At 42.8% G+C, this 27,329-nt stretch overlaps 1 protein-coding gene across 1 annotated transcript; it reads right to left on the bottom strand.

Moving 5' to 3' along the window:
* Nucleotides 1–496: 496 nt before the first annotated feature.
* On the bottom strand, nucleotides 497–27,218 carry LOC139461197 (dipeptidyl peptidase 9-like). Its single transcript, XM_071242790.1, has 20 exons — nucleotides 27,145–27,218; nucleotides 22,973–23,509; nucleotides 20,684–20,864; nucleotides 20,008–20,124; nucleotides 19,513–19,635; nucleotides 19,112–19,173; nucleotides 16,907–17,010; nucleotides 15,970–16,138; nucleotides 15,491–15,656; nucleotides 14,253–14,323; nucleotides 12,594–12,664; nucleotides 11,705–11,786; nucleotides 8,929–9,064; nucleotides 7,745–7,922; nucleotides 6,884–6,995; nucleotides 5,982–6,084; nucleotides 4,110–4,159; nucleotides 3,234–3,376; nucleotides 2,440–2,551; nucleotides 497–1,096 (listed from the first exon to the last, which is right to left on the bottom strand). Exons 2-20 carry the CDS (start codon nucleotides 23,450–23,452, stop codon nucleotides 1,004–1,006), a joined length of 2,553 nt encoding a protein of 850 aa, XP_071098891.1. The 5' UTR covers nucleotides 23,453–23,509; nucleotides 27,145–27,218; the 3' UTR covers nucleotides 497–1,003.
* Nucleotides 27,219–27,329: the final 111 nt, after the last annotated feature.

Below are 27,329 nucleotides of genomic sequence, written 5' to 3'. Positions count from 1 at the left end.
CCAATCTACATTGTGAGACTTATAACATCATGAGTAAGTATTTTCAAAGATATTCTACAAAAACTTTCATGCTGTGAGGTTGACATGACAACGGTGTTGGAACCTTCACCAAAACATCACTCCTACTTGTAATAAAGAAGTTGTTCATCCATATATCTTTGCTAATGTATTGGCTAGTGAACAATCCCAATTAGCACCCCTTCCAAAAGATCAATGTACACAAGACTTATTTATTCGCGTATAATACGCACTCGTGTGTTACATGCACTCTTAATTATGGGCCATTAAATTCTGGAAAATATATCTGTCGCGTATAATACACACAGACTTTTCTTTTGTATCATTTCAGGCTGTCAGCATAAACCACGAAATTTACAATCTTTCAACTCTGTTTTTTTTCACCAAAATTTTATTCTGATAACAACCCCCTATTTCAAATTTTGAGAGCGCCCTGGGCGCTTATTGCGTCGAATACGGTATTCCAATGAATACTTCCAATTACCAATGAAAGATTTAAAAAAATAAAATCCTTCTACTCTTGCGTACGTCCTTCACACAGAATCATCTGACTTAATTCGTAAAGATTGTGAAAATAGTTTCAAGAAAATCTGGAAAAGGCAATTAAATTACAGTTTAGGATATAAAACAAACGATATGGCTTTTCTGGCATTTTAAAACATGCACAGATGGTACTCAATGGCACTTGATCGACTCTTCAGACAATGTGATATGAATATTCGTTCATCCTCTTCAGTGCAAACATGTTAAGAACGGTTCTTGGTACCTAGCAAGAACATAAAGGTAGGTTATATAAAACAGTCAACAAGAAATTTCCCATGCAGTTGGCACAACTATTATATAAATTAGTGACAAATACAACCGTCAAATTTAAAGGAAAAGACAATTTTCTCCAAGGTGTTTATAGTCCCCATGGGGATCTCTGTACACAGACAGGCTGACTGTGGCTAATGTCACTAGATTCCTGGCTGTGGCGCTGTGTTCTTCACAGGTGGTTCTGCAGGAAGCTGAGAACCATTGTCTTGTAGTGTTCACTGGATTCATGACTACGTATTCCATGTCGCTCGTTGGGGTACACCTGAAAGGGTTCAAGAAAGTTACATGAACTCCTAGAGTTATGACTACACTTCCAGCATGGGAAACACATGTCTCACGACAAGGCAACTTGGATACGGACATTCCTATGCTTGTAGTGACCTTAATAGTGAGTGAGTACGGATTTACGCCGCTTTTAGCAATATTCCTGCAATATCACGGCGGGGGACACCAGAAATGGGCTTCACACATTGTACCCATGTCGGGAATCGAACCCGGGTCTTCGGCATGACGAGCATACGCTTTAACTAGGCTACCTGACCGCCCCAGTGACCTTAATAAGGAAGTCAGATGCACTTGTGGTTTAACGACATCTCTTCCAATTTGCATAAACACATGTCTAATGGGGTGCACGGGTGGCCCAGTTGTCTAAGGCGCCGCGATTCGCTGTGCAGAGTTGCGTCCAATGGACATGCCAGAAACCTATGATTGTGGGTTCGAATCCCGGTTCGCCCCAATTATGTTTCTAGGTTTGTCAGCACCATACCTGTGCTCATGGGTTTCACCGAAGTGGTAAACGTCTGAGACCTGCATCACTTCGGGCTTTCCTCCCACATTATGCTGACACGCCGTGATATAACTGGAATACTGTTAAAAGCGGCGTTAAACCCAACTCACTCACTCACCCATGTCTAAAGCAAGGCAACCTTGAAACAGAAAGTCCTGTAGCAACCCATGCTTGTTGTAAAATTCAAAGAGGGATCGGGTGGTCAGACTCACCGACTTGCTTGATGCATGTCATCGTATCCCAATTGCGTGGATCGATGCTCATGATCTCAATCAGTTATTTACTTGATTATCTACAGATTGACGTCACCTAGCTGGAATATTGCTGAGTGCAGCATTAAACAACAAACAAGTTTATCTACCCACTAAGCAAATATTAAAAAAATATTCCAGCTTTATAATTGAGTCTGTCCAGACAATTAAGTAAGTAATTTTATGACCAAAATGATCCACGCCATCGAACCCAGAATTCTAACATACCGTATTCTATGTAATAAGCGCCCACGGCAATATTTGCTAATATATTGGCAAGTGAACGTTCCCAATTAGCACCCCTTCTGATTGATCAATGTACACAAGACTTTTTTATTCACGTATAATACGCACTGGAGTGTTATATGCACCCTTGATTACGGGCAATTAAATTCTGGAAAAATATATCTGCAGCATATAAGCATTTCAGGCTGTCAGAATAAACCACGATATCGTTTAAAACTTTTTCACCAAAATAATATTCTAATAAGAGCCCCCTATTTCCAATTTTGAAAGTGCCCTGGGCCCTTATTACGTCGAATACGTTAGGTTCTAAAGCCAACTGACCTGGAGCTGGTAGGGTTTGCAGGCCTTGACCAGTGCGTTGACCAGGTGACTGGTGTGGTGGAAGTGGACGTTCTCGTCGATCAGGCCATGTATGATGAGGAGGCGATTCTCTCTGAAAAACACATCACTAAGTCAGCTACATCGATCTACATCCCGGCAACCACTAGGTTACTATCACTGCCAATATACAGGTGAGGTGAGGTGAAATTGGGTTTAACGTCGCATCCAAGATTATTGCGCTTATATAGCGACGTGCATGCACGTGTGTGTGTTTGTGTGGCTGCTTGTACTAGACCGGACTGATGCCGATTTATAGTGCTAGCTCACTGAGATACCATGTCGCAGTTTAACATGAATATCCCACTCAGACACAGTATACTGACTCCGAGCCGACCAATCCTTGTTTTAGCCCCTTAATGCCAAGCGCCAGACAGGGTAACAACAAGTACCATCTTTTACGCCTGACCTTCCGCTCTCCGGGCAGACGCTCTACCACTAGACCACAGAGGCGGTCGCCAATATACAGACAACATCAGACAGAATATTGGCATAAAAAATGTTCATAATTATGAGGTGGATTCTATTTTTAAAAAAACCCAAACTGTTCAAGGCAGCAGTAAATATTAAATGTCGTCTGATGCACAGTATGCATAAATGTTTGGTTGGACTATGTAAATGACATATTCAATCAAGTAAAAAAAAAAGGCACATGACCAGCGGATCCTTGCTGGTAAGGGGAGGCAACTGGAGAAGAGAAACCTTCACACAAAGTTCTACACAGACTCCATACTCACTCGTCAGGGAACCTGTCTATGTAGCTGAGGACGGAGCCGTTCGTGTAGCCGTCCTTGTTGGCCTGTGGGACGTCCAGGTAGCGCTCTGTGTAGCCTGTGTCGTACAGGATCCAGTTGACCACGGGGGCACCTGCTATAGCCGCCTGTACACACCACACACGTCAGCAGTAATAATCATTGTCACACATACATATATCCTCATGTGATAGTCACAAGAAACTATAATCTATGGTAGCCAATGTTTTGTAAGGAATATAGTTCAAAACACATCCACTAAATTTAATTAAATTGATTTGAAACAAAAAAAATTTGCAAATCTTGTTCATAAGAATTTATTAGAAACTGCTGACACAAGGTGATGACTATACTGGTAAAGTTCATCTATAATCTTAAGTGAGTGAATTGGTTTAATATTGTTGAAGGAGTGAGTACCGTATTTTCTTGAGTATAGTGCGCACCCATGTATAATGCGCACCCGCCTCTAGCAGGTTTAATATTTTGGAAAAAAAGAAATTTGAATATTATGCGCAGAAAAAAATTACACCATACCCTTTTAGCGAAGTCCGGCAAACGAACGGGTGATGAGAAACTTCGTCAGTACAAATTCGAAATTTGAGGTCAGTTTGGTTTAATGCCTCTTTAGTGAGTGAGTGAGTATGGTTTTACGCCGCTTTTAGCAATATTCCAGCAATATCACGTCGGGGGACACCAGAAATGGGCTTCACATATTGTACCCATGTCGGGAATCGAATCCGGGTCTTCGGCATGACGAGCGAACGCTTTAACCACTAGGCTACCCGACCGCCCCTAATGCCTCTTTAAACAGTATTCCAGTTATATCACGGCGTGTCAGCTGCAAGTAGAATGTGATGTTACCTTGAAGATATCTGGTCTCTGAGCCAGCCCCATGAGCGCCAAGTACCCACCTGGAATGACACAGACACATGTTAGTCACACAAACCTTCATCAGGCAGCTCAATAAAAACATAAAAAGATAAAAACAGAAAATTGCAAGTTTGTTCTTCCCAATAGGATGATTCTTTCACACTGATAGGGCAAGCGGCTACAGCGCCAGATGCCGAGATCGTATCCCGCTAGTGACCGGGTTGTTATTCAGCCTTGATACCAAAAATGGTTACAGGTCTCTACAGTCTCTACTACCCCTAGTGTACAGTACATACACCCTGTGCACTCAAAAGAACCCACTCATCCAACGACAGATGACCAGATGGTGGAAACAGGTATACACTCATACACCCCGAGACACAAGAGTCGAAACGTGTGAAGTCACCCTTGGCAAGTCACTTTGTTCAAATGTGCCTGTTCCCCCAGCATGGAATGGGTACCGATGTGTGCCTCATTGGCAGCTTGGGTTGCATACTCCCCAGGGAGTTGAGAATGGTAACTGGAATGCATACGGATCCACTGGTCGGTGAACAAATAAACCACATTTGGTCCGTTACTAGTATCTGGATAAGAGCGATATATAAATATAAACTATAATAATAATCCCTGCATCACAGTCCCTGCAGAACGAGGGGATTCTGTAATGGCAGAGAGTGGGAGAATTTTCTAAAGTGTCCATGAAATTACAAGATCCATGAAGTTGATTATTGACCCTGCCATAAGACCAGCAATGTAGGCTATTCTGACCCCTAATCAGTTCAGTGAAGTCTGTCATGTACCCACAGGGATAATTCTTGACCATACTAGCCTCAAACATGATAACACATATAAGGATGAACCCAAGAGGCCCCAAAATGCAAAAGACTGGAAAGTGGGCTAGAGCCAATTTGCATCTCTGTATTCAAGACGGGAGCTGTCATCTACAGCCTCATCAGGTAAATCAAGTCTGTCATGTACTCACCGTAAGACCAGCCATGTATAGCTATTCTCGTCAGGTCAATGAAACAGTTACACTTGTACTCACAATAAGACCAGCCATGTATAGCTATTCTCGTCAGGTCAATGAAACAGTTATACTTGTACTCACCGTAAGACCAGCCATGTATAGCTATTCTCGTCAGGTCAATGAAACAGTTACACTTGTACTCACCGTAAGACCAGCCATGTATAGCTATTCTTGTCAGGTCAATGAAACAGTTATACTTGTACTCACCGTAAGACCAGCCAGTATAGCTATTCTCGTCAGGTCAATGAAACAGTTATACATGTACTCACCGTAAGACCAGCCGTGTATAGCTATTCTCGTCAGGTCAATGAAACAGTTATACTTGTACTCACCGTAAGACCAGCCATGTATAGCTATTCTCGTGGGGTCAATGAAACAGTTATACTTGTACTCACCGTAAGACCAGCCGTGTATAGCTATTCTCGTGGGGTCAATGAAACAGTTATACTTGTACTCACCGTAAGACCAGGGGTGTATAGCTATTCTCGTCAGGTAAATGAAAGAGTTATACTTGTACTGACCATAAGACCAGCCATGTATAGCTATTCTCGTCAGGTCAATGAAACCGTTATACATGTACTCACCGTAAGACCAGCCGTGTATAGCAATTCTCATCAGGTCAATGAAACAGTTATACTTGTACTCACCGTAAGACCAGCCGTGTATAGCTATTCTCGTCAGGTCAATGAAACCGTTATACATGTACTCACCGTAAGACCAGCCGTGTATAGCTATTCTCGTCAGGTCAATGAAACAGTTATACTTGTACTCACCGTAAGACCAGCCATGTATAGCTATTCTCGTCAGGTCAATGAAACAGTTATACTTGTACTCACCATAAGACCAGCCATGTATAGCTATTCTCGTCAGGTCAATGAAGTCTACTTTGGAAGCCAGCCAGAGCAGACCCTCGACCTGTTCTTCTATCTCTACAGTGCCCTGAAATGGGAGGAGAGTGAGGTGAGTTTAATGAGTTTTATTACTGTAGCAATATCACAGAAGTATTTACTCACATACGCTATTCAGTGTCCACCTGGGGAAGGGGTAGTGAGTGGATTTGAGTGAGTGAGTGGTTTTGGTGAGTGAGATTGGTTTGGGTGAGTGAGTGGGTATATATGAGAGTGAGTGGTTTGGGTGAGTGTGTGAGTGAGTGAGTGAGTGAGTGTGTGGATGAGTGAGTGGATGAGTGAGTGAGTGAGTGAGTGGGTGGATTTGAGTGAGTGAGGGAGTGGTTTTGGTGAGTGAGTGATTTGGGTGAGTGAGGGAGTGGTTTTGGTGAGTGAGTGGTTTGGGTGAGTGTGTGAGTGAGTGAGTGAGTGTGTGGATGAGTGAGTGGATGAGTGAGTGAGTGAGTGAGTGGATGAGTGAGTGGTTTGGGTGAGTGTGTGAGTGAGTGAGTGAGTGTGTGGATGAGTGAGTGGATGAGTGAGTGAGTGAGTGAGTGGATGAGTGAGTGAGTGAGTGAGTGGGTGGATTTGAGTGAGTGAGGGAGTGGTTTTGGTCAGTGAGTGGTTTGGGTGAGTGAGTGAGTGGTGGGTGGGTGAGTGAGTGGATGAGTGTGTGATTGGATGGGTGAGGAGTGAGTGAGTGGTGGGTGGGTAGTGGGTGGGTAGTGGGTGAGTGAGTGAGTGAGTAATTGGGTGGGTGCAGAGTGAGTGAGTGGGTGCAGATCGAGTGAATGGGTGAGTGAGTGAGTGAGTGAGTGAGTGAGGAGTAGATTCAAGGAAATTGTACTTACCAGTTTCCCCTTGATATGACTTTCAAACTGGAGGCCCCTGTTACAAGAACCACGACCGTCTATCGTAACGACAGCGTAGCCCTGAGAGGCCAGCGTGTGTAGACGCAGGAATCTGACGGAACAAACACACACACATCACACACTACTCTACCACACCTCCATGCTATATACACTGGACCTACTTGATACCTTCATCATGTCACCATCTCTTCCATCGCTATCTTACTACATCCCGCTCATTAGTGTGGTATAAACATCCAATCAAAACGCCTCTTGAACACAGTGACTAGGCTATAGCCTTTGAAGTGGATATAGTCTGTGTGTAAAATGCGACTACAGACATATGGCTTGATCCAAGCGTCTGACAGTCGAAATGCTTATAACGAACTATGGATATAACGAAGCAAATTTAGTGGTCCCTGGTCGTTATAACTGTAGTTTGCTGTACCCAGTACAATAGGTGAGAAGAAATGGGGTATAACGTCGTGTCTAAGATATTAAGATTTTATAGTGCTATCCCACTGAGATACCTTGCCGCAGTTTAACATGAATACCCCACTCAGACACAGTATACTGACTCTAACCAACCAGTCCTTGTATAGCCCCTTAATGCCGAGCGTCAGACAAGGTTACAACATGTACAATCTTTTAACATCTTTTGGCAAGACGTGGCCGGGGATCAAACCCTGGACCTTCCACTCTCTGGATCGAACCCAGGACCTTCCACTCTCTGGATCGAACCCAGGACCTTCCACTCTCTGGATTGAACCCTGGACCTTCCACTCTCCGGGCGGACACTCGAAGGCGGGAGCACGGTGGCGGTCCTAATACAACAGAACTATGATAGAGAGTTCAACTCACTTGAGTCCCTTGAAGGCGTTGGTGACCAGCTGTACCTGGGGTCCCCCGTACACGAAGAGGACAGTCGGGTAGCGGGCGCCGGGGTCGTAGTTGTGGGGGTGGTAGTACATCCCGTGCATGGTGTAGCCGCTCTTACTAGGATAGCTGAACAGCTCTGGGGCTCGGTACTCGGGACAGGCTGATAGGACAAATAAAAAGGTTTTTTGTTATAATATACTTTATTTCATCAGGGTTGTCATGGGTACATAGGGGGGACTCATCCAGGATTCCATGACTAACACAGGAAGTGATCTAGGATTCCATGTTTGTAGGTTTGTTTGTTTATTTGTTATTTAATGCCAGACTCATCAATATTCCAGCTATATGACAGCAGTCTGTAAACAATCAAGTCTGGATCAGACAATCCAGTGATTGACATCATGAGCATTGATCCACGCAATTGGGATACGATGTTATACATCAATCAAATCACCGAGCCAGACCACCCGATCCCATTAGTCGCCTCTTTCGACAAGCATAGTTGCGTCTTAGCATGGGTTGCTGAAGACCTAATCTACACCAGGTCTTCATGGGTCATGATTCAAAGACTAACACAGGGATTTATCCAGGATTCCAGGACTTCTACAGACACTGACAGTACTTACACGTAGAGCTTATCACAGTTCCACAAGGCTCAGCCTGTGTGTGTTGAGAGGGTTGTGTGATGGACGGAGCTGTACACAGACAGTACTTACACGTAGAGCTTATCACAGTTCCACAAGGCTCAGCCTCTGTGTGTTGAGAGGGTTGTGTGATGGACGGAGCTGTACACAGACAGTACTTACACGTAGAGCTTATCACAGTTCCACAAGGCTCAGCCTCTGTGTGTTGAGAGGGTTGTGTGATGGACGGAGCTGTACACAGACAGTACTTACACGTAGAGCTTATCACAGTTCCACAAGGCTCAGCCTCTGTGTGTTGAGAGGGTTGTGTGATGGACAGAGCTGTACATAGACAGTACTTACACGTGGAGCTTATCACAGTTCCACAAGGCTCAGCCTGTGTGTGTTGAGAGGGTTGTGTGATGGACAGAGCTGTACACATACAGTACTTACACGTAGAGCTTATCACAGTTCCACAAGGCTCAGCCTGTGTGTGTTGAGAGGGTTGTGTGATAGACGGAGCTGTACATAGACAGTACTTACACGTAGAGCTTATCACAGTTCCACAAGGCTCAGCCTGTGTGTGTTGAGAGGGATGGTCTCCATGGGAGATACGGTAAACCTTACATCGAGGTGTGTGCTGGACCGAGCTGTACACAGACACAAACAGAGAACAGGCCTGCAAACAAACAAACAGTCAGACAAACAGCGACAGGGACATATATTTCATGCCATATTCAAAACTCCAGCCTTGTATGCTGTTTGGCCATCAGAAATGAGCTTAAATACAAAACTGGCTTCCACAGGAGATATGGCTTGGGTGAGATCCAGGAAATATTTCCTGGGAGATATTGCTACAATGAATTGCATCACAATGCTTTGCAGACCATTGTGACGTCATAGGTTACCATGACATCACAATCAAATGACATCATGTGCCTCTGCTGCTGAAGCTGGTTACCTCTACTTTTTATACTCAAATCACTGGTTGTTACTGTTTACAAACTGAAAAAGCTAGAATGATTTTGGTTAATAAATAGAATCTCATACCAATTTTATGAAACGAGTGAATAGTTCTGGTATCTGACGAGCGAAAGCGAGTCAGATACCACAACTATTCACGAGTTTCATAAAATTGGTTTTACACGAGAGCGAGTTTAGTATTTTATTTATTACTTGTCATTTATAATGTTTTTAGAATTATACTGTTGAGTGTAAATAGGCTGACACCTACACGATCCATGCATGGCATAATCCAATTGAGTTTAACAGAATAATACTTCAAACACGTCAAAAGTTGAACCGTATGAATTTAATATCATACAATGGTCCACCTTTAGATTTCAGGCGTTCGTCCCACAAAATTATCTAAGGCTATCAAAACTCACATAATTTAACTTAGACTAACGACTGTCGTTGCGCTAGAGTACGATCGCCTTGTGGAACGGGGCCTTGCAGCTCAAAGTTTACAATGACGTCACAATACCCGATGACATAATTTCTTGAATTTTTTTGCAAGATCCATCGACGAAACAATGCCATGTGACGTCAGCCTAGCAACAAGGTTGCTGGGGTCGTCGAGTGTACATAAGCTCCTCCCAGTGATCTATCATCTCCACACACAATGTCGTTGAATACGCCAAGGGATGTTGAGAGCTTTCAATATTTGTTCGTGAAACGTGTTCCGAGAGTACATAAGCACGCGTTTTGGTATTACACAATGTGTAATACAGCTGTATGTTTATTAAACGGGTGATCTCTTCACGGGCAAGTAATAAACAACATTTGTCGATAAAGTCATAAACTCCAAGCCTCAGAGTTCTAAACTTTTATAGATACACGTTGATTCTCAACCAAAGAAAAAGGGGGAATCATGAATATTTTTGAAGATATTTTTTTGTAGTGAAGATTAAGCCCATAATGTCATTAAAAATATCTAAAAAATTATTCTTGAACCCTAACAGTTCTTTTTCAGTATATTTGATATCAAATAACACTTGGGTGAGATTCTGTATATGGTGCACACATGTGGGGGAATCTTACCAGGGTCAGTATGACATGCCACAGCTTCAAGCATAAGGCAGTCAGCCCCATTTTGTCTGGGGCAACACCAGGGTGTCGTTGTACAAGGTGATCTCAGCGCTAAGGTGATCATAACTTCGATACCTGAACATAGACTTACGACAGTCGTAGCGCTAAGGTGATCATAACTCCCATACCTTAACATAGACTTACCACAGTCGTAGCGCTAAGGTGGTCATGACTCCCATACCTTAACATAGACTTACGACAGTCATAGCACTAAGGTGGTCATGACTCCCATACCTTAACATAGACTTACCACAGTCGTAGCGCTAAGGTGGTCATGACTCCCATACCTTAACATAGACTTACGACAGTCATAGCACTAAGGTGGTCATGACTCCCATACCTTAACATAGACTTACGACAGTCGTAGCGCTAAGGTGGTCATGACTCCCGTACCTTAACATACTCTTACGACAATTGTAGGGCTAAGGTGATCATAACTCCCATACCTGAACATAGACTTACCACAGTCGTAGCGCTAAGGTGATCATAACTCCCATACCTGAACATAGACTTACGACAGTCGTAGCGCTAAGGTGATCATAACTCCTATACCTGAACATAGACTTACGACAGTCGTAGCGCTAAGGTGATCATAACTCCCATACCGGAACATAGGCTTATGACAGTCGTAGCACTATGGTTGTTTTGTACAATGGCACCCAGCCCTTGCAGTCAGTTAACATGAGCAGTTGTAGTCAGACTGGGAAACAAAATTGTGATATACTACTCAAAACATGTTAAGAACACAAACAATAGGAAGGCCGTGTGTCTCAATACCCATTAGCCATGACAGAAAAACTATAGTAAGCCGAAAAAAAACTCTTTTAGTTGTATATTTCCATCATAATCATGATTATCAAATAGACTCAGCGTTCACCGAAAGAGATCTAAAGAAACATGAACTGCTCATATCCCCCATCAAAATGACATTTCCGGTTGTGTGCGAGGCAAGAAATACTGTACGTTTTGAGCAATACCGCCATTTTCAATCTAAGCCAAAGTTGCTGCTATGGAAACTCGAAAATAAATTTTACAAAAATCCCAAACTATCAAAAGACACCAGTTCACAACTAGTCCTATCTATGCGCCAAGTTTGGTTATCTCTTATGGTTTGTGAGCTCTGAAGGATGTCCGGACAGCACCCATTCCTATATCCCCTTTCACTTTGTGAGCAGGGATAATAAAACGCCTTTCAATGATACCTGTCACATTTTGATTGTCGACTCACCTTATCTAAGGAGACTGTGTGGCTGAAGCCAGACTGGGTGAGTCTGACCGGTTCACCGGGTGAGTTATACGACACACAGTACCTGTAACAGACCAACAGGAGAGGTGAGCTACAGACTCCAAGCCGACCAGTCCTTGTTTGAACCCCTTAATGCCGAGCATCAGACAGGGTGACAACAAGTACCATCTTTTAACGTCTTTTGGTATGACGCGGCCGGGGATCTAACCCACCACCTTCCTCTCTCCAGGCAGACACTCAACCACTAGACCAAAGAGGAACAGTGAGTGAGTGAGTGAGTAGCAATATTCCAGCAATATCACGGCGGGGGACACCAGAAATGGGCTTCACGCAATGTACCCATGTCGGGAATCGAACCCGGGTCTTCGGCGTGACGAGCGAACGCTTTAACCACTAGGCTACCCGACCTCCCCCACAGAGGAACAGAATAACAGTGGGTGAGTGAGTCAGGTTCTTCACCGTCGGCTTAATGTTGGAGGAAAGACTAAAGTGACACAAATTAAAGGTTTAACACTTTTGTTTGTTGTTTAACACTGCACTCAGCAATATTCCAACTACATGACGGTGGTATGTAAATAATCTGGACTAAACAATCCAACGATTGACATCATGAACATTGAACTGCACAATTGGGATTTGATGATATGCATTAACCAAGTCAGCAAGCCTGTCTACCCAATCCCGTTAGTCGCCTCTTTCGACAAGCAGAGTAGCCTTTTACGGCAGGCCTGGGCTGCTGAAGACCGGTTCTAACCCTGGTCTTCATGGGGATAACACTTCAGTTCACGAGCACAGGTATGTGGATTGCAAGGCCGCTACACTCATCCATATTCTGCCCAGGAATTCCCACGGGCATGTTCCTTATACTCACAAGTGTGTTTCAAGGGGGGAGTCTTTCAGCCCGTTGAAGTACACCAGCTTACGCAGCTCGTCCACCCATATCTGAAACAAGATAAGATTATATAAGTAAATTGCAAGTTATTCCATAGCAATTTATCTATGTCTATGTTTCAAAAAACAAAACAAAAAACCGAAAGAAAATATGGTCATGTAGGACAAGTGTTTCCTAATTGGCTGAAAATGAAATGGGTGGGGCATGTGATGCATGACTGCGCTGAAGAATATCACTGATTAGTCTACAGTTTATGGTGTGTTAATAATAATAACACTAATAACAACAACAACAATAATAATAATTAACGGATATTTGCAATGTGCTGTAGTTCAGTATGCTCTAGCAATATTATTACCTCAATCAATGGATCAGTATGCACTAGATTTTCATTCTCAGCTCCCTACAGTGCTAGCCCATCCAGATACCATGACGCATTTTAACATGAATACACCACTCACACACAGTACACTGACTCCGAGCTGACCAGTCCTTGTTTTAGCCCCCTAATGCCGAGCACCAGACAGGTTTCTGGTATATCCAACACTAATGATATGGGGACCAATTCTAGCCTGGGATGGCCAACACAAATGATCTTGGGACCACTTCTAGCCTGGGATTGCCAACACTAATGATTTAGGGACCAATTCTAGCCTGGTATTGCCAACATTAATGATCTGGGGATCACTTCTAGCCTGGGATTGCCAACATTTATGATCTTGGGACCACTTCTATCCTGGGATTGCCAACACTAATGATCTGGGGACCAATTCTAGCCTGGGATGGCCAACACTAATGATCTGGAGACCACTTCTAGCCTGGGATGGCCAACACTAATGATCTGGAGACCACTTCTAGCCTGGGATGGCCAACACTAATGATCTGGGGACCACTTCTAGCCTGGGATTGCCAACACTAATGATCTGGGGACCACTTCTAGCCTGGGATTGCCAACACTAATGATCTGGAGACCACTTCTAGCCTGGGATTGCCAACACTAATGATCTGGGGACCACTTTTAGCCTGGTATTGCCAACACTAATGATCTTGGGACCACTTCTTGCCTGGGATTGCCAACACTAATGATCTGGGGACCAATTCTAGCCTGGGATTGCCAACACAAATGATCTGGGGACCACTTCTAGCCTGGGATTGCCAACACTAATGATCTTGGGACCACTTCTAGCCTGGGATTGCCAACACTAATGATCTGGGGACCAATTGTAGCCTGGGATTGCCAACACTAATGATCTGGGGACCACTTCTAGCCTGGTATTGCCAACACTAATGATCTTGGGACTACTTCTAGCCTGGGATTGCCAACACTAATGATCTGGGGACCAATTTTAGCCTGGGATTGCCAACACTAATTATCTGGGGACCAATTCTAGCCTGGGACTGCCAACATTTATGATCTTGGGACCACTTCTAGCCTGGTATTGCCAACACTATGATCTGGGGACCACTTGTAGTCTGGGATTGCCAACACTCATGATCTGGGGACCAATTCTAGCCTGGTATTGCCAACACTAATGATCTGGGGACCAATTCTAGCCTGGTATTGCCAACACTAATGATCTGGGGACTACTTCTAGCCTGGGATGGCCAACACTAATGGATGATACTAAAACTGTGTACCTGCTTCCCGTTCACCTCCCAATCGCCCTGGGTTACTGCTACCTCTCTCACCATCTGGCTCTGGAGGAAGTCTGGAAGAAGACAGAAGAAGAACCCTGTGACGAAGTTCACTCACCACAGATTTGTCTGTTGGAGAACATAAAAGTTGTGCCACGACACTGTAGCTCACCTGAATATGCAGTCAACAGTTTGAAACATCAACAAAGACAGACACTCGGCCAAAGTTCCTGTCAGCAATGGTCCGCGTTGATATTCAAATAATTTCTGCATAAATACTAAACTCTGATTTGAACAAAATATGATGTCGTAATAAAAAGTAGAAACATGTTTCAAAGTTGAGCTCTTTCAGTCTTGGGCAGTCGGGCAGCCAAGTGGATAAAGCGTTTGCTCGTCACGCCGAAGACCCGGGTTCGATTCCCGACATGGGTACAATGTGTGAAGCCTATTTCTGGTGTCCCCCACTGTGATATTGCTGGAATATTGCTAAAAAAGCAGCGTAAAACCATACTCACTCACACACTCTTTCAGTCTTGTTTACAGCATGGTCAGCATTTGTAGAAATAAATGAAACATATCTGTTAGATCCCACAAGATCCAAATACCAGGGGCACGTAGCAAGCCATGAATTGCTTAGAGTAAGCAAATTAATAGCTCATCCCAGGGTCTTCAACAGTTTGAAGTGCTTGTGCACTCTTCTAAAATGGTGGCGCAACTACCGCTTGGTTGCCTTGCCCAAATGAAGAACGTAGTAGAAGAGGCTCGAGAATGAACTGATGAAATTTGTGCCTACTTTGAAGATGTGGAGCAGACTACCTTTGCTCATTTCCCAGTTGATACAGTCAAGAATTTCTTGATATGTTGTCGAACTCTGCCGCCATTTTGGTTTGAGAACGACACGACCTCAGTCAACTGACCCGTAGGTAGAATAGCAACAACACCTCATATGAGCCCAATGTATTCAGGGTTGATGGTACCCATGAAGATCGGGGTAGAATAGGTCTGCAGAACCCATGCTCGCCGTAAAAAACGACTATGCTGGTCGTAAGAGGTGACTAACGGGATTGGGTGGTCAGGCTCACTGACTTGGTCAATCACTGTATTGTCTGGTCCAGATTATTTACAGATCGCCATCAATTAACTGGAATATTGCTGAGTGTGGCGTTAAACAACAAACAAACAAACAAACAAACAAACAAACAAACAAACAAACAAACAAACACAACAGCCTCAAGTCCAACCTTGAGACCTGTCTTCCAGCTCCATGGCATGGTTTGAGTCAGGTGGAGGTGTTTGGAGTTTGGAAGTCACATGATACAGATGCCTGTATCCACTCTTCTCACTGGACCACAGGAAACTTATCTCGTCGGGGGAGGATTGTGGGAAGAAATGCAGGATGTCATGAACCTGAAACATCATTAGAAGTGTCAAATCAAGTTTGAGAGAATGAAGCGCAAGGTCAAAGTGCAAAGGTCAAATCAAGGTCAAAATTCACATCAAGCTCAATAACACAGAAAATCGAAGATGACTCTGAATACTACTACCACATATATCTTCGGTGAAAAAGTAAAAGCTCTAAAGATTTTTTAAAAACATGACTACCAGGACAGCTATATTCCAATGACAGACGGACCACTTTATTCCTTCCAATGACTGACGGACCACCTTATTCTAGCCAACACAAAGGCCAAAACAACAACAATCTAACAAACCAACTCACATTAATCCAGATATTGGATGTCTCCCTGTAGATGAACTGCAAAGGGGGATAACTGCTGGTGTCAAAGCTGCTCATCTCGATGTCGGAGGATATCGGCATAAAGTACTCGAAGGGGATGAGGATGACAGCAAGCTGCTGCTGCTCTCGATCTAACACCTGGGCGTACACGCTGAAACAGAGATCTCTCAATATAACATGTGGGCGTACACGCTGAAACAGAGATCACTTGATCTAACACCTGGGCGTACTCTTGATCTTACACCTGGGCATACATGCTGAAACAGAGCTCCAGATAAGCTGTGTATTTGCGAAAAAAAGAAAGAAAAAAGAATCACCATTACACAAATACTGCTGAGCCCAAGATATCAATCAATTACATTCTTGGCCTGCTCGACGACGGTCTGTAAATAATTGAGTCAGGACCACACAAACCAGTGATTGATCTACACAATTTGGATACGATGACATGCATCAACCAAGTCGCCTTTGGCGGCAAGGATGGGCTGCTGAAGACCCCAGTGTGCGAGGTGAGGTGAAATGGGGTTTAACGTCGCGTCCTAGATTATTGCACTTATATAGCGACGTGCATGTGTTTGTGTGGCTGCTTGTACTAGTCCGGACTGATGCCGATTTATAGTGCTAGCTCAGTGAGATACCTTGCCGCAGTTCAACATGAATATCCCACTCAGACACAGTATACTGACTCCGAGCCGACCAGTCCTTGGTTTAGCCCCTTAATGCCGAGCGCCAGACAGGGTAACAACAAGTACCATCTTTAAACGTCTTTTGGTATGACGCGGCCGGGGATCGAACCCTGGACCTTCTGCTCTCCGGGCAGATGCTCTACCACTAGACCAAGGAGGCGGTCACCCCAGTATGTGAAAGGCCTGATCCTGGTAAGCAACAAGTCAGCTTGCTCTTGTGACTATATACTTACTACTTGGAGTCTGGAGTCCAGCCAGCTCTCACGATGTACTCCATCCAGGGGCAGAAGCTTGACAGTGGCTCCATCATGTGGCGCTCCACCGCCCCCTCCAGCAGCTGGGGGAGACACAACACGGGGTCACAGGGGGCGACTTTGTCAACAAACATGTCGTAGTATAGGGATAGGGATGTTTTATGCCCCTATAAAATCGGAGATTTATTTGGGTTTCCAAACTAGTGAGTGAGTGAGTGAATGAGGTTTTACGCCGCTCTTAGCAATATTGCAGCAATATCACGGCGGGGGACACCAGAAATTGGCTTCACACATTGTACCCATGTCGGGATTCGAACCCGGGACTTCGTCTGACGAGCGAACGCTTTAACCACTAGGCTACCCGACCACCCCGTTTCCAAACTAAGTGTCCTTGGGAGGCAAATTGGAATTTATTAATGTTGTTATTTTTTTATGTTGAGAAGTATTTTAACACTGCATTCAATGCGACGATGTACAGTAAAGACTTTTCCTCTTTATTGTTCCTGATTGCTGCTCTCAGTGAAATACAAGTCCTCTCTCCAAAGACTAACAAGAGTAGTATCTTTGTTAACAGGAACTGGGAAACTTGGCCTCAGTCAGGTCTAGATAAATCCCGGAAATTATTCCGGAAAAATTACTAGGACTGCACAGAATAACTGGTATACCGGTATGCTGTAATACGTTTTTTACGATATGTATTGCAATGTTTTGTGTTCCGGTATCATGGGTATGGTGGGTAAAAATATATAACCAATTTCGATATTATTTGTATATGTAAAATCTACACAGAAAGGCATTCACAAATGATGTTTCCCTAGAAACTGAATAAAAGGATCTGCATGCACACTCAGTGTCAATAACTGCCAAACATCACAGCTCCCTGGAGTGTTTTATTCCTTTATTTCTTATATAAGATTTCAACATCTGGTACATTATTTTTAAGGATGGCGAGAAAATGTTCAAGCTTTCAAACATTTCCATGTATTTAAATAATGATAATAACTCCCTGTATACAATCTGACCCTGGCAATGTCCAACAAGTCCTGTTTAAGTACGGGGGGGGGGGGGTACATTTGGTATTTCACAGATATTCTCACAATTTTCATGTCGATAATCTGTATCATTTCACCCATTACCGATTGTCATATCTCTCCCACGTTTGAGTGAGTGAGTGAGTTTGGTTTTACGCCGCTTTTAGCAACATTCCAGCAATATCACGGCGGGGGACACCAGAAATTGGCTTCACACACTGTTCCCATGTCGGGATTCGAACTCGGGTCTTCGGCGTGACGAGAGAACGCTTTAACCACTAGGCTACCCGACAGCCCCTCCCACGTTTGAATGTGATCGCTTGGCCATTGTATATATATATGGGTAGCCCAGTTACAGCTATGGGGAACAACTCACTGGACATTAAACTCGTGAAAATAACGGTGTCCAGTTTACGACATCATCAAGCACATGCTCAAATCTCCAGAAATGATGTCATGAAATAATCGTGAAATAAACCACGCTTCGTTTTTTATTGTTCTTTGCGATTTATTGCGTAGCTATCTTATATATTGCAATACATACTGCATTACAGATACCTATTTCACAAAATACTGCAATACAATGTTTTAGACAATACACAGCCCTGGAAAATACCATCTTCTGAAAAAATTGCCTAATGATGGCAATGATTTTACAAAAATTGAACGAGGATTGCACTGCAATATTCCAGCTATATGATGGCGGCCTGAAAATAATCAAGCCTGGACCAGACAATCCAGTGATTGACATCATGATTGGTTTGTTGTTTAACGCCGAACTCAGCAATATTCCAGCTATCTGACGGCGGTCTGTAAATAATAGAGTCTGGACCAGACAATCCAGTGATTAATATCATGAGCATCGATCCACGTAATTGGGATACGATGACATGCATCAACCAAGTCAGCGAGTCTGACCACCCGATACCGTTAGTCGCCTTTTACGACAAGCATAGTCACCTTTTACAGCAAGCATGGGTTGCTGAAGACCTATTCTACCCCGGATCTTCACGGGTCTGAGCATCGATCTATGTTATGATGACATACAATGAGATGCAATCAGCAAATCAGTGAGTGTGACCACTCGATCCCGTTAGTCGCCTCTTCAGACAATTCTAAGCCTTACAAGAAAAATAATACTGTGTGTAATTACCGAACCATCTTCCCCGACTTCAAACTCTATAATCTTAAGAGTACTCCTGGCGTTTGTTGTACCTGAAACATTAATGTTATTATAAGATGAATCAAATGGTACCGGAAAATGAAAATGCAGCATATCAGCTTATAATGACAAAATGGTGAATGTTTCGAATGAGTTTCATGATCGAGCCCTTGAGGAATTTGAACCCAAACAATGGAGTTAGGTTCCACACTGCAAGTGACTCAGTTAACTCCCTTGCCTCGGGAAGAAGGAAGACACACTATCAAAGTCATCGAGACTGGTCATCCATTCCACGTCACCTCTTACAACCAGCAGAGGTTTCTGGGACCTATTCTAACCCTGAATCCCCTGAGTCTCTGAGTAGCTGACCAGTAAGTGGACAGTGGGCCTACCTGCACGAGGGTACCTGTACTCGTCGATACCCTGGTCGTCCGTCACAGGAGCAAACACGTGAAGAATCTCCACATCCGACTCATCCACTTCCTCGTACAGGATCCTGAAGGTGCTTGCTTCATCTAGAAAATATCACATTTTGATGTAAGTCAAAGAGTCCTAATGTTAAAATGCAAAGATTGTGGTCTGTAAATAATTGAGTCTGGACCAGATAATCCAGTGATTGACATCATGAGCATCCATCCACGCAACTGGGATACGATGACGTGCATCATCCAAGTCAGCGAGCCTGACCACCCGATCCCATCAATTGCCTCTTACAAGCATAGTCGCCTTTTACAGCAAGCATGGGTTGCTGAAGACATATTCTACCCCGGATTTCACAGGTTGATATCTCAATGAGTTCCTGACAGAGAATGGGAGCCAAACGGTGTACAGACAGGTTGAATCTTGAACGGATTGAGGTGTCATCAATATTCTTGTCCCAGACTTACCTGTAGACTGTGTGACTTTAGGCATCCACCAGTACCCCGTGTATCGGTCAAACTCCTCCTGAACCACGAATGACGGTACCCCCGCCACACAGGGGTCTGCTGCGAGTCCCCCCTCACCTGCATTACAAGATAGGATGTAGTGATTGGGTTTGTAGCAGTAACATAGACGAAAACATCCTGAGACATCACGGGTGACTTATAGTACCTGCATTACAAGATAGGATGTAGGGATTGGGTTTGTAGCAGTAACATAGACGAAAACATCCTGAGACATCACGGGAGACTTACAGTTGAGATGGACAATAAGGCAACTCTAAGAATCTCTCTTTCAAGTCCACGTACATCACTAAGAGATATTTTACACACACTTCCTTAGCTTCATGGAAAGAATGTTTGAAAAGTTTTTGATAAATGTTGTTTAAGTGTGTGTGTGTGTGTGTGTGTGTGTGTGTGTGTGGTGTGTACAAGTGCGTAAGAGAGAGAGAGAGAGAGAGAGAGAGAGAGAGAGAGAGAGAGAGAGAGAGAGAGAGAGAGAGAGAGAGAGATAACACTTCCCCTTGGATGCTACACATAGAGTGGTGTTACGACTGAAGTTTCATTATTGCAATATCAGAATTTCACATTCTCATGGTAAAACCTGCTTTGTCCGCAGGTGGGAAAGTGCCAACAGGGTTACCTTTATGAACAAACGTGAGTCTCTTCTCCTGCCCGCTAATGAGATGCGTGATCCACAGATCGCCATTATGAATGAAAGACACCAGGTTTGTATCCAGGGGACAGATCTTTGGATCCAGACGAGCCCCTAAACAACTTGTGCTGATAGCCGTAGGGAGAATCACTCGGTCATCTTCAACATGCTGCCGAAACAGAAGTGAGAGCAGTTAGTGGAGGGATTTATCTTAGACTCCAAGCGCAGTGCCCTCTGCAGACCAATTTTTTAACCAAACACAATACACGAACGAACAAAAGTTCCAAGTTGCCTAAATTCAGTGGTATATTAAATTTGTATTTTAACACTGCATTCGATGAAATGATAATCTTTCTCTTTATTGGTCTGGATTCTTGTTACCAATGGAATACAATCTCCGCCTTTGACAGTGATAGAGCTCTAACATTAATTCAGACCATTAGACTCCACATTCTTTGTGTCCTAACATTTCTCTATATTTTATACTGCTGCATTGAATGAAATACAATGTAGAAATACCTCTGTAAATGCTGAAAGTAAGAACATAAGGACTTCAAAAACATTTCCATTTTTAATGAAAATGTGTTTTTCCCAATTTGCCTACCTGTCAGGGTAGGGCTAGGATGATACACCAACTGTGCCCTCTGATACATATCACGATACCTTGCTCACAATCCGATACGTATCACGATACCTTGCTCACGACCAGATACGTATCACGATACCTTGCTCACGACCAGATACGTATCACGATACCTTGCTCACGACCAGATATGTATCACGATACCTTGCTCACGACCAGATACGTATCACGATACCTTGCTCACGACCAGATATGTATCATGATACCTTGCTCACGACCAGATATGTATCATAATACTTGTATGTGCTCGTGTCTGTAGTGAGTAACCCATATTTTTCAGACAGGATAGTCAAACACCTGGCACACTGATGATTTACAGTTGGCAGTGTCAAAGATGGTGCAATGGATGAAAATATTTACTTTTTCACTTCTAATTTTCACTACAAATAGTGTTTAGTGTAACAGCCATTAAAGTAAACATTTAATGTATGAATCGATATTTATTACTTAGTGTGCAACTGTGATCGATACTTGCATCGAGAAGTAAAATATCATGATCCACCCCAATGCATCGGTGTATCGTCTCACCACTAAGTCAGAGTGGCCTCTTAAAAAGGCGACATGCATATAATCAAAAACTAGACCAGACAATCCAGTGATTGACAGTGTGAGAAATGATCGACGCCATCAACCAAGTCCCCACGGAACATGATTAGTGAGTGAGTTGGGTTTAACGCCGCTTTTAACAGTATTCCAGTTAAATTGCGGCGTGTCAACTTAATGTGGGAGGAAAGCCCGAAGTGATGCAGGTCTCAGATGTTTACCACTTCGGTGAAACCCACAAGCACGGGTATGGTGATGACAGACCTAGAAACATAAACGGGGCGAACCTGGATTCGATCCCATAATCAAAGTTTTCTGGCGTGCCCAAGGGACGCAACTCTGCACAGCGAATCGTGGTGCCTTAGACGACTGGGCGACCCGTGCCCCCTGGAACATGATTAAGTGCCTCTTACAACCTGCATATGTTAGGGAGCCATTCCAACCCGGAGTCACTATGGTCCCCAGTTCAGTCGCCTCTTACAACTACCAATGGGATGAAGGGGGATACACTCGAACCCGTATTCCAACCGGGGTATTGTGCAGGGTTTACGAACAGAGCTCCAGATAAGCTGCGTATCTGCGTAAAATATGCATCAGAAATGCAGAAATATGCAGTAAAATAAAATCCAAGTGTATCAAATACGCAACGAGCATTACAGATACGCTACAAAAATAAAACTTGTGCGTATCATCAAAATATTGTGAAGTAACCCTGCGTATTCGATAAGCAAATCAGCAACCTATTTTGAAATTATAAACGGGCATTCCGTCAACCTTGCCAAACTCAACGTTGACAGTTACATCATGATCATTTGCCACCACACTTTCTTGTGGAAGTATCGTGGTATTTTTTAGTCCTATAAAGCTCTCGAACCCACACGTAACCAGTTTGCAGGGCCTAGATGAATAATGTTTTTAAATATTTAACTTAAATATCCTCATGTGTAAAAACTAGTGGGTAACAGAAATTTGAATGCCCAGATAGAATTACTGAAACCCAATGATTTTTAAATGCATGGGTAAAATACCCACAACACCAAAAGCTTATCTGGAGCTCTGTACCAAGTTAATAATGTGACATGTTTACTCACACAATCCATGGTGTTGTCCACACACGTAAACAGACTGCTACATGCAGGAAACACAAACTTCCCTTCATTCTCCACAACATCGTACGACGTAATTCCATATATCCCAAGCCTCTTCCTCTCCCTCATCAACTGCTCTTCTCGGGACAGTTGCCCTGACGATGGCTGGAAAGAGTCTAGTAATGATTGCCATGGTAACACATAATCCTGAAAATCAGATGGTAGGTCTACATAGAGCAATGTGTTTTCCCGACCCTTGATTGGCACTCCTAAAAAGTAAAGTCTCGTCACAGTTCCATTGTCTGTAGAGATATTCCTGAATGTGAAAGATGTCGGCACACTGCTAACTAGAGCAGTCAAAAGTTTGCGTGTATCCCGCACGCACTTCCTTAGTTCGTCCCAGGACTTTTTCCCAGTCGTGTTGGTTTGTGGCGGAGATCCGGACACATGGTCGTAAGGATCAACTCCAACTTCAGAGGCCATTGTACTTTACTGATACTCTTCTCCCACTAAGCCACGGTCATAGTATTGCTTTAAAATCTGCAAGAAGAATAGACATGAGATGTAAAGAACACTGACAGGTAGATTTAACAAGCTTTTATGTAGCCAGAACCGTGAAGATTCCGGGGTAGAATAGGTCTTAAGCAACCCATGCTTGCCGTAAAAGGTGACTATGCTTGTCGTAAAAGGCGACTAACGGGATCGGGTGGTCAGGCTCGCTGACTTGGTTGATACATGTCATCGATCCCAATTGCGTGGATCGATGCTCATGATATCAATCACTGGATTGTCTGGTCCAGACTCGATTATTTACAGGCCGCCGCCATATAGCTGGAATATTGCTGAGTGCGGCGTTAAACAACAAACAAACCAAACAAAACCATTTAAAAGCTCCTGGCCCTTCTCCAATCTTATCTGCCGACTACCAAATGATTAACATGGTCCCGACCCCCTATTCACATGACCTACTCCCCCCAAATATTTTCTCATTGAATAAACCGGATTTACAAGTAGTTCCAATAAAAAAAAATACACCCAGAAAAGAATTTTTTAAGTATTCTGCGCAGCAAAAAAATACATCAATTACACATTACTCAGGAAAATAAGGTACACGGACAAGGGGTGATGCATTGACAAGCCAGGTGGGCCATCTACTTTACGTTTCAGCAAGCCCTTCGTAGCTCTAACTGGCCTCAGGCCAACGGGCCAGCAATTAAATCGACCCCTGACAGACAAAAGCATCAAAATATCAGAGAAACAAACATCATTATGGTCATCCAAATGAGGTAATAATGTTTTCGGAGATCAGTGGTTGGGAAAACCTCAGTTCAAATGTCTATAAAACCTAAACTAGGCTATTATGCTTGTTTTGTGTAAAAAATGTGTAATAATATACACACAAAAATAAGGACAGTCATGTTAATTTTGGTTTTGGGGGGCACTCATAAATATTAAAGCTAAGCTGGTCTGGTCTAGAAGTTGGGTGAGGGGTGATTAATATGGCAAATGCTGTATGCCATAACAGCCTGGGATGGCTTGAGCACAAGTTTGCCTGATGTTTTAGGCGGTCTGTGAAAAAGACTTTTTTGTCTCCTAATCATGTATCTTAGAATTATTTTCATTATATTTTAGCACTAATATTTGTACCCGTATGAACAGATCTTAACAGACCAAAAGAAATTTTACTTGACACAGATTTCGGACACATAGCTTATGTTACAGACTGTCAAGGTGTTTTCAGGGGCTGTAGAATAATAAAAGTTTTGGGGGTATGTTACCATGGTTACAGTCTGTGGCACTTTTCGGAAGTTACTTTAATTTAAGATAATTAAGTCTGCCATTTGGACTAGCTAGATTCAAAAGTATTTCAACAGACTGTGTTTTAATGGTATCAATATGTTGGCTAGGCAGTTAGCTGAAATCTGTGAATCTATGCATAATTCGACATATCTCATTTGTCACTGATTTTTCTGGTCCAGATTTGATTGTTTACCAGGTGCCTCCACAATCTTCGGCAGGACGGAAGGGTGTTAAGTAGTGATCTAATGATACAGCAATGCAGTTGTGTATCCCGACACAATGCTAAACGAAACTGTTCAACAATCAGCTTACACAGATTCTCTAGTATATATATTTCCTGGTTGGCTATAAATAACATATTACAATCAAGTTTTTGACACTGACCAAAATTTGTCAGTGGGTCAGTGAAAAGTAGAGCACAATTTACTTAATTTTACTGGTCCTTAAGAAAATATACTAGACTCAACCAGTGTTGGAGTTGAACACTAATTCACAGCCTATATACTTTGGCTCTACAACATCCAACCTCAACCCGGAAATTTAAAACCAAATTATTAAATTTGTGATTCACCTGTTAAAAGAAAAAATATCAAGTTATGAAACAAAAGTACTGTATAGGAATACGAGTGAGTGACTTGGGTTTAACACCGCGTTCAAAAGAATTACAGTTACATCGCGGCGTGTCAGCTTAATGTGGGAGGAAAGCCCAAAGTGATGAAGGTGTCAGACGTTTACCACTTCGGTGAAACCCACGAGCACGGGTATGGTGCTGACAAACCTAGAAACATAATCAGGGCGAACCGGGATTCGAACCCACAATCATAGGTTTCTGGCGTGCCCAAGCAATATTCCAACTATATGATGGCAGTCTGTAAATAATTGAGTCTGGACCAGACAATCCAGTGATTGACATCATGAGCATCGATCCACGCAATTGGGATACAATGACATGCATCAACCAAGTCAGCGAGCCTGACCACCCGATCCCGTTAGTAGCCTCTCACGACAAGCATAGTCGCCATTTATGGCAAGCATGGTTGCTGAAGACCTATTCTACCCCGGATCTTCACGGGTTCGTTGCTGGGGTTAGAGGATGTTTTATATAACATATGAAAGAGAACATGGTGGCCTGTCTGAAATTGAGGGGATAAACCTGTGATTGCAAGATTACAAGATTGATTAGAGGAACAAAAGTATTGTACAATCAAACATTTGAATTCAGTTTGCGCAAACATTTGTTTGAGTCTATTAGCCAAAACATAATTTTCAGTTGGCCTTACTTGAAACATATGATCTTGTGAACATACTCATCCAAGCTGATTCAACTTAACAAATTTGAATAGACTCTAGAGGACAAGTGGATAAAGATTGTGACTGCACCTCGCAACCAACTAATCCGCTGTTCATTTGATACAGGGGTCCTAATCTCCCTGCTTATTTGGGGTGTCACTGGTAGGAAAATCGAGTATCGAAAATTAGTAATTCTATATGTTTAAAGATGAAATGTTTCCTATCTAGACCTGCAATTTATCAACTTGATGCTAGTATGAACTAAGCTGGTCCAAAAAATGTTTAAAATTGAATTTCTGCCTTCGCATTGCCATCAAAAAACATGGTAATCCTAAATGTAAAGTTTCTGAGTCAGTGAATTATTAATTTAATATTGATATTAAAAAAATTGTATTGATACAGTATTCAACATAAAACAGTTATCGATACATTATCGTGATAAACAATAACATCCCTACTGCTGATCCTTACATGGTTATTAGTGCCACAAATTAACATAAGTTCACTAATCCGAGACTAGCAGAATTCAGCGGCGAGATGTTCTTGGGGGACTCCCACTTTTCTCATTGCTTTCAGCTCTGTAGTCTAGTAGATCATTTCTACAGATGAATGAATGGGAGGTAAAGGTATCCACATATTGCAAACAAACATGTATACAATAATAATCTATACATTTCATGTCATTATAATAAACCTGAATGAATTGATTTAAGTATGATTTCTAGTTTGCCAAATAATCTGCCATTAATGTGGTGTGAAGCCATTCGATCAACCTGTCAACATGTTATTATTTACTATGACGATAAAAAGTATACTTTACTTAGATAAAGTACTTGATAAAACATATTGCCAACACTCGCCAATAACCGTATCCCATAAACGGATACAGTGGATCATAGAAATTAATTTGTAAGACGTCACCGATATGTTTACAATCCCTCAAACTCTTCGAAAGATAGGATTTTGTGTCACAAGTGCGATTACTATATCATGTGATGCTTTTGCAGTCATCTGAATATATATGACAACATAATCATAATGTGTTTGTTCTAATTAGGCATTGAAACTGTTGTAGATATCCTTACGAGTGTGAGAAATGCGTATTACGTGACATTCCGTACGTTATATTCAACGCAATCGAGCAACGACATCACTAGTGCCCTTTGTCAGAGGTCAACTTACCCCAGTTTGTGATATACTTCCGGTGGTGAAATGTGTCAAGATATTCTTAAAATGTTTAGATTTTCTGTTGAATACAAATGTAAATTCG

This window comes from Haliotis cracherodii, unplaced genomic scaffold, assembly GCF_022045235.1.
Source record: "Haliotis cracherodii isolate W230 unplaced genomic scaffold, xgHalCrac1.p SCAF_14, whole genome shotgun sequence".
NCBI lineage: Eukaryota > Metazoa > Mollusca > Gastropoda > Lepetellida > Haliotidae > Haliotis > Haliotis cracherodii.
The sequence above is the reverse complement of the archived record's forward strand: the minus strand, read 5'-3'. Positions and strand labels throughout refer to the sequence as shown.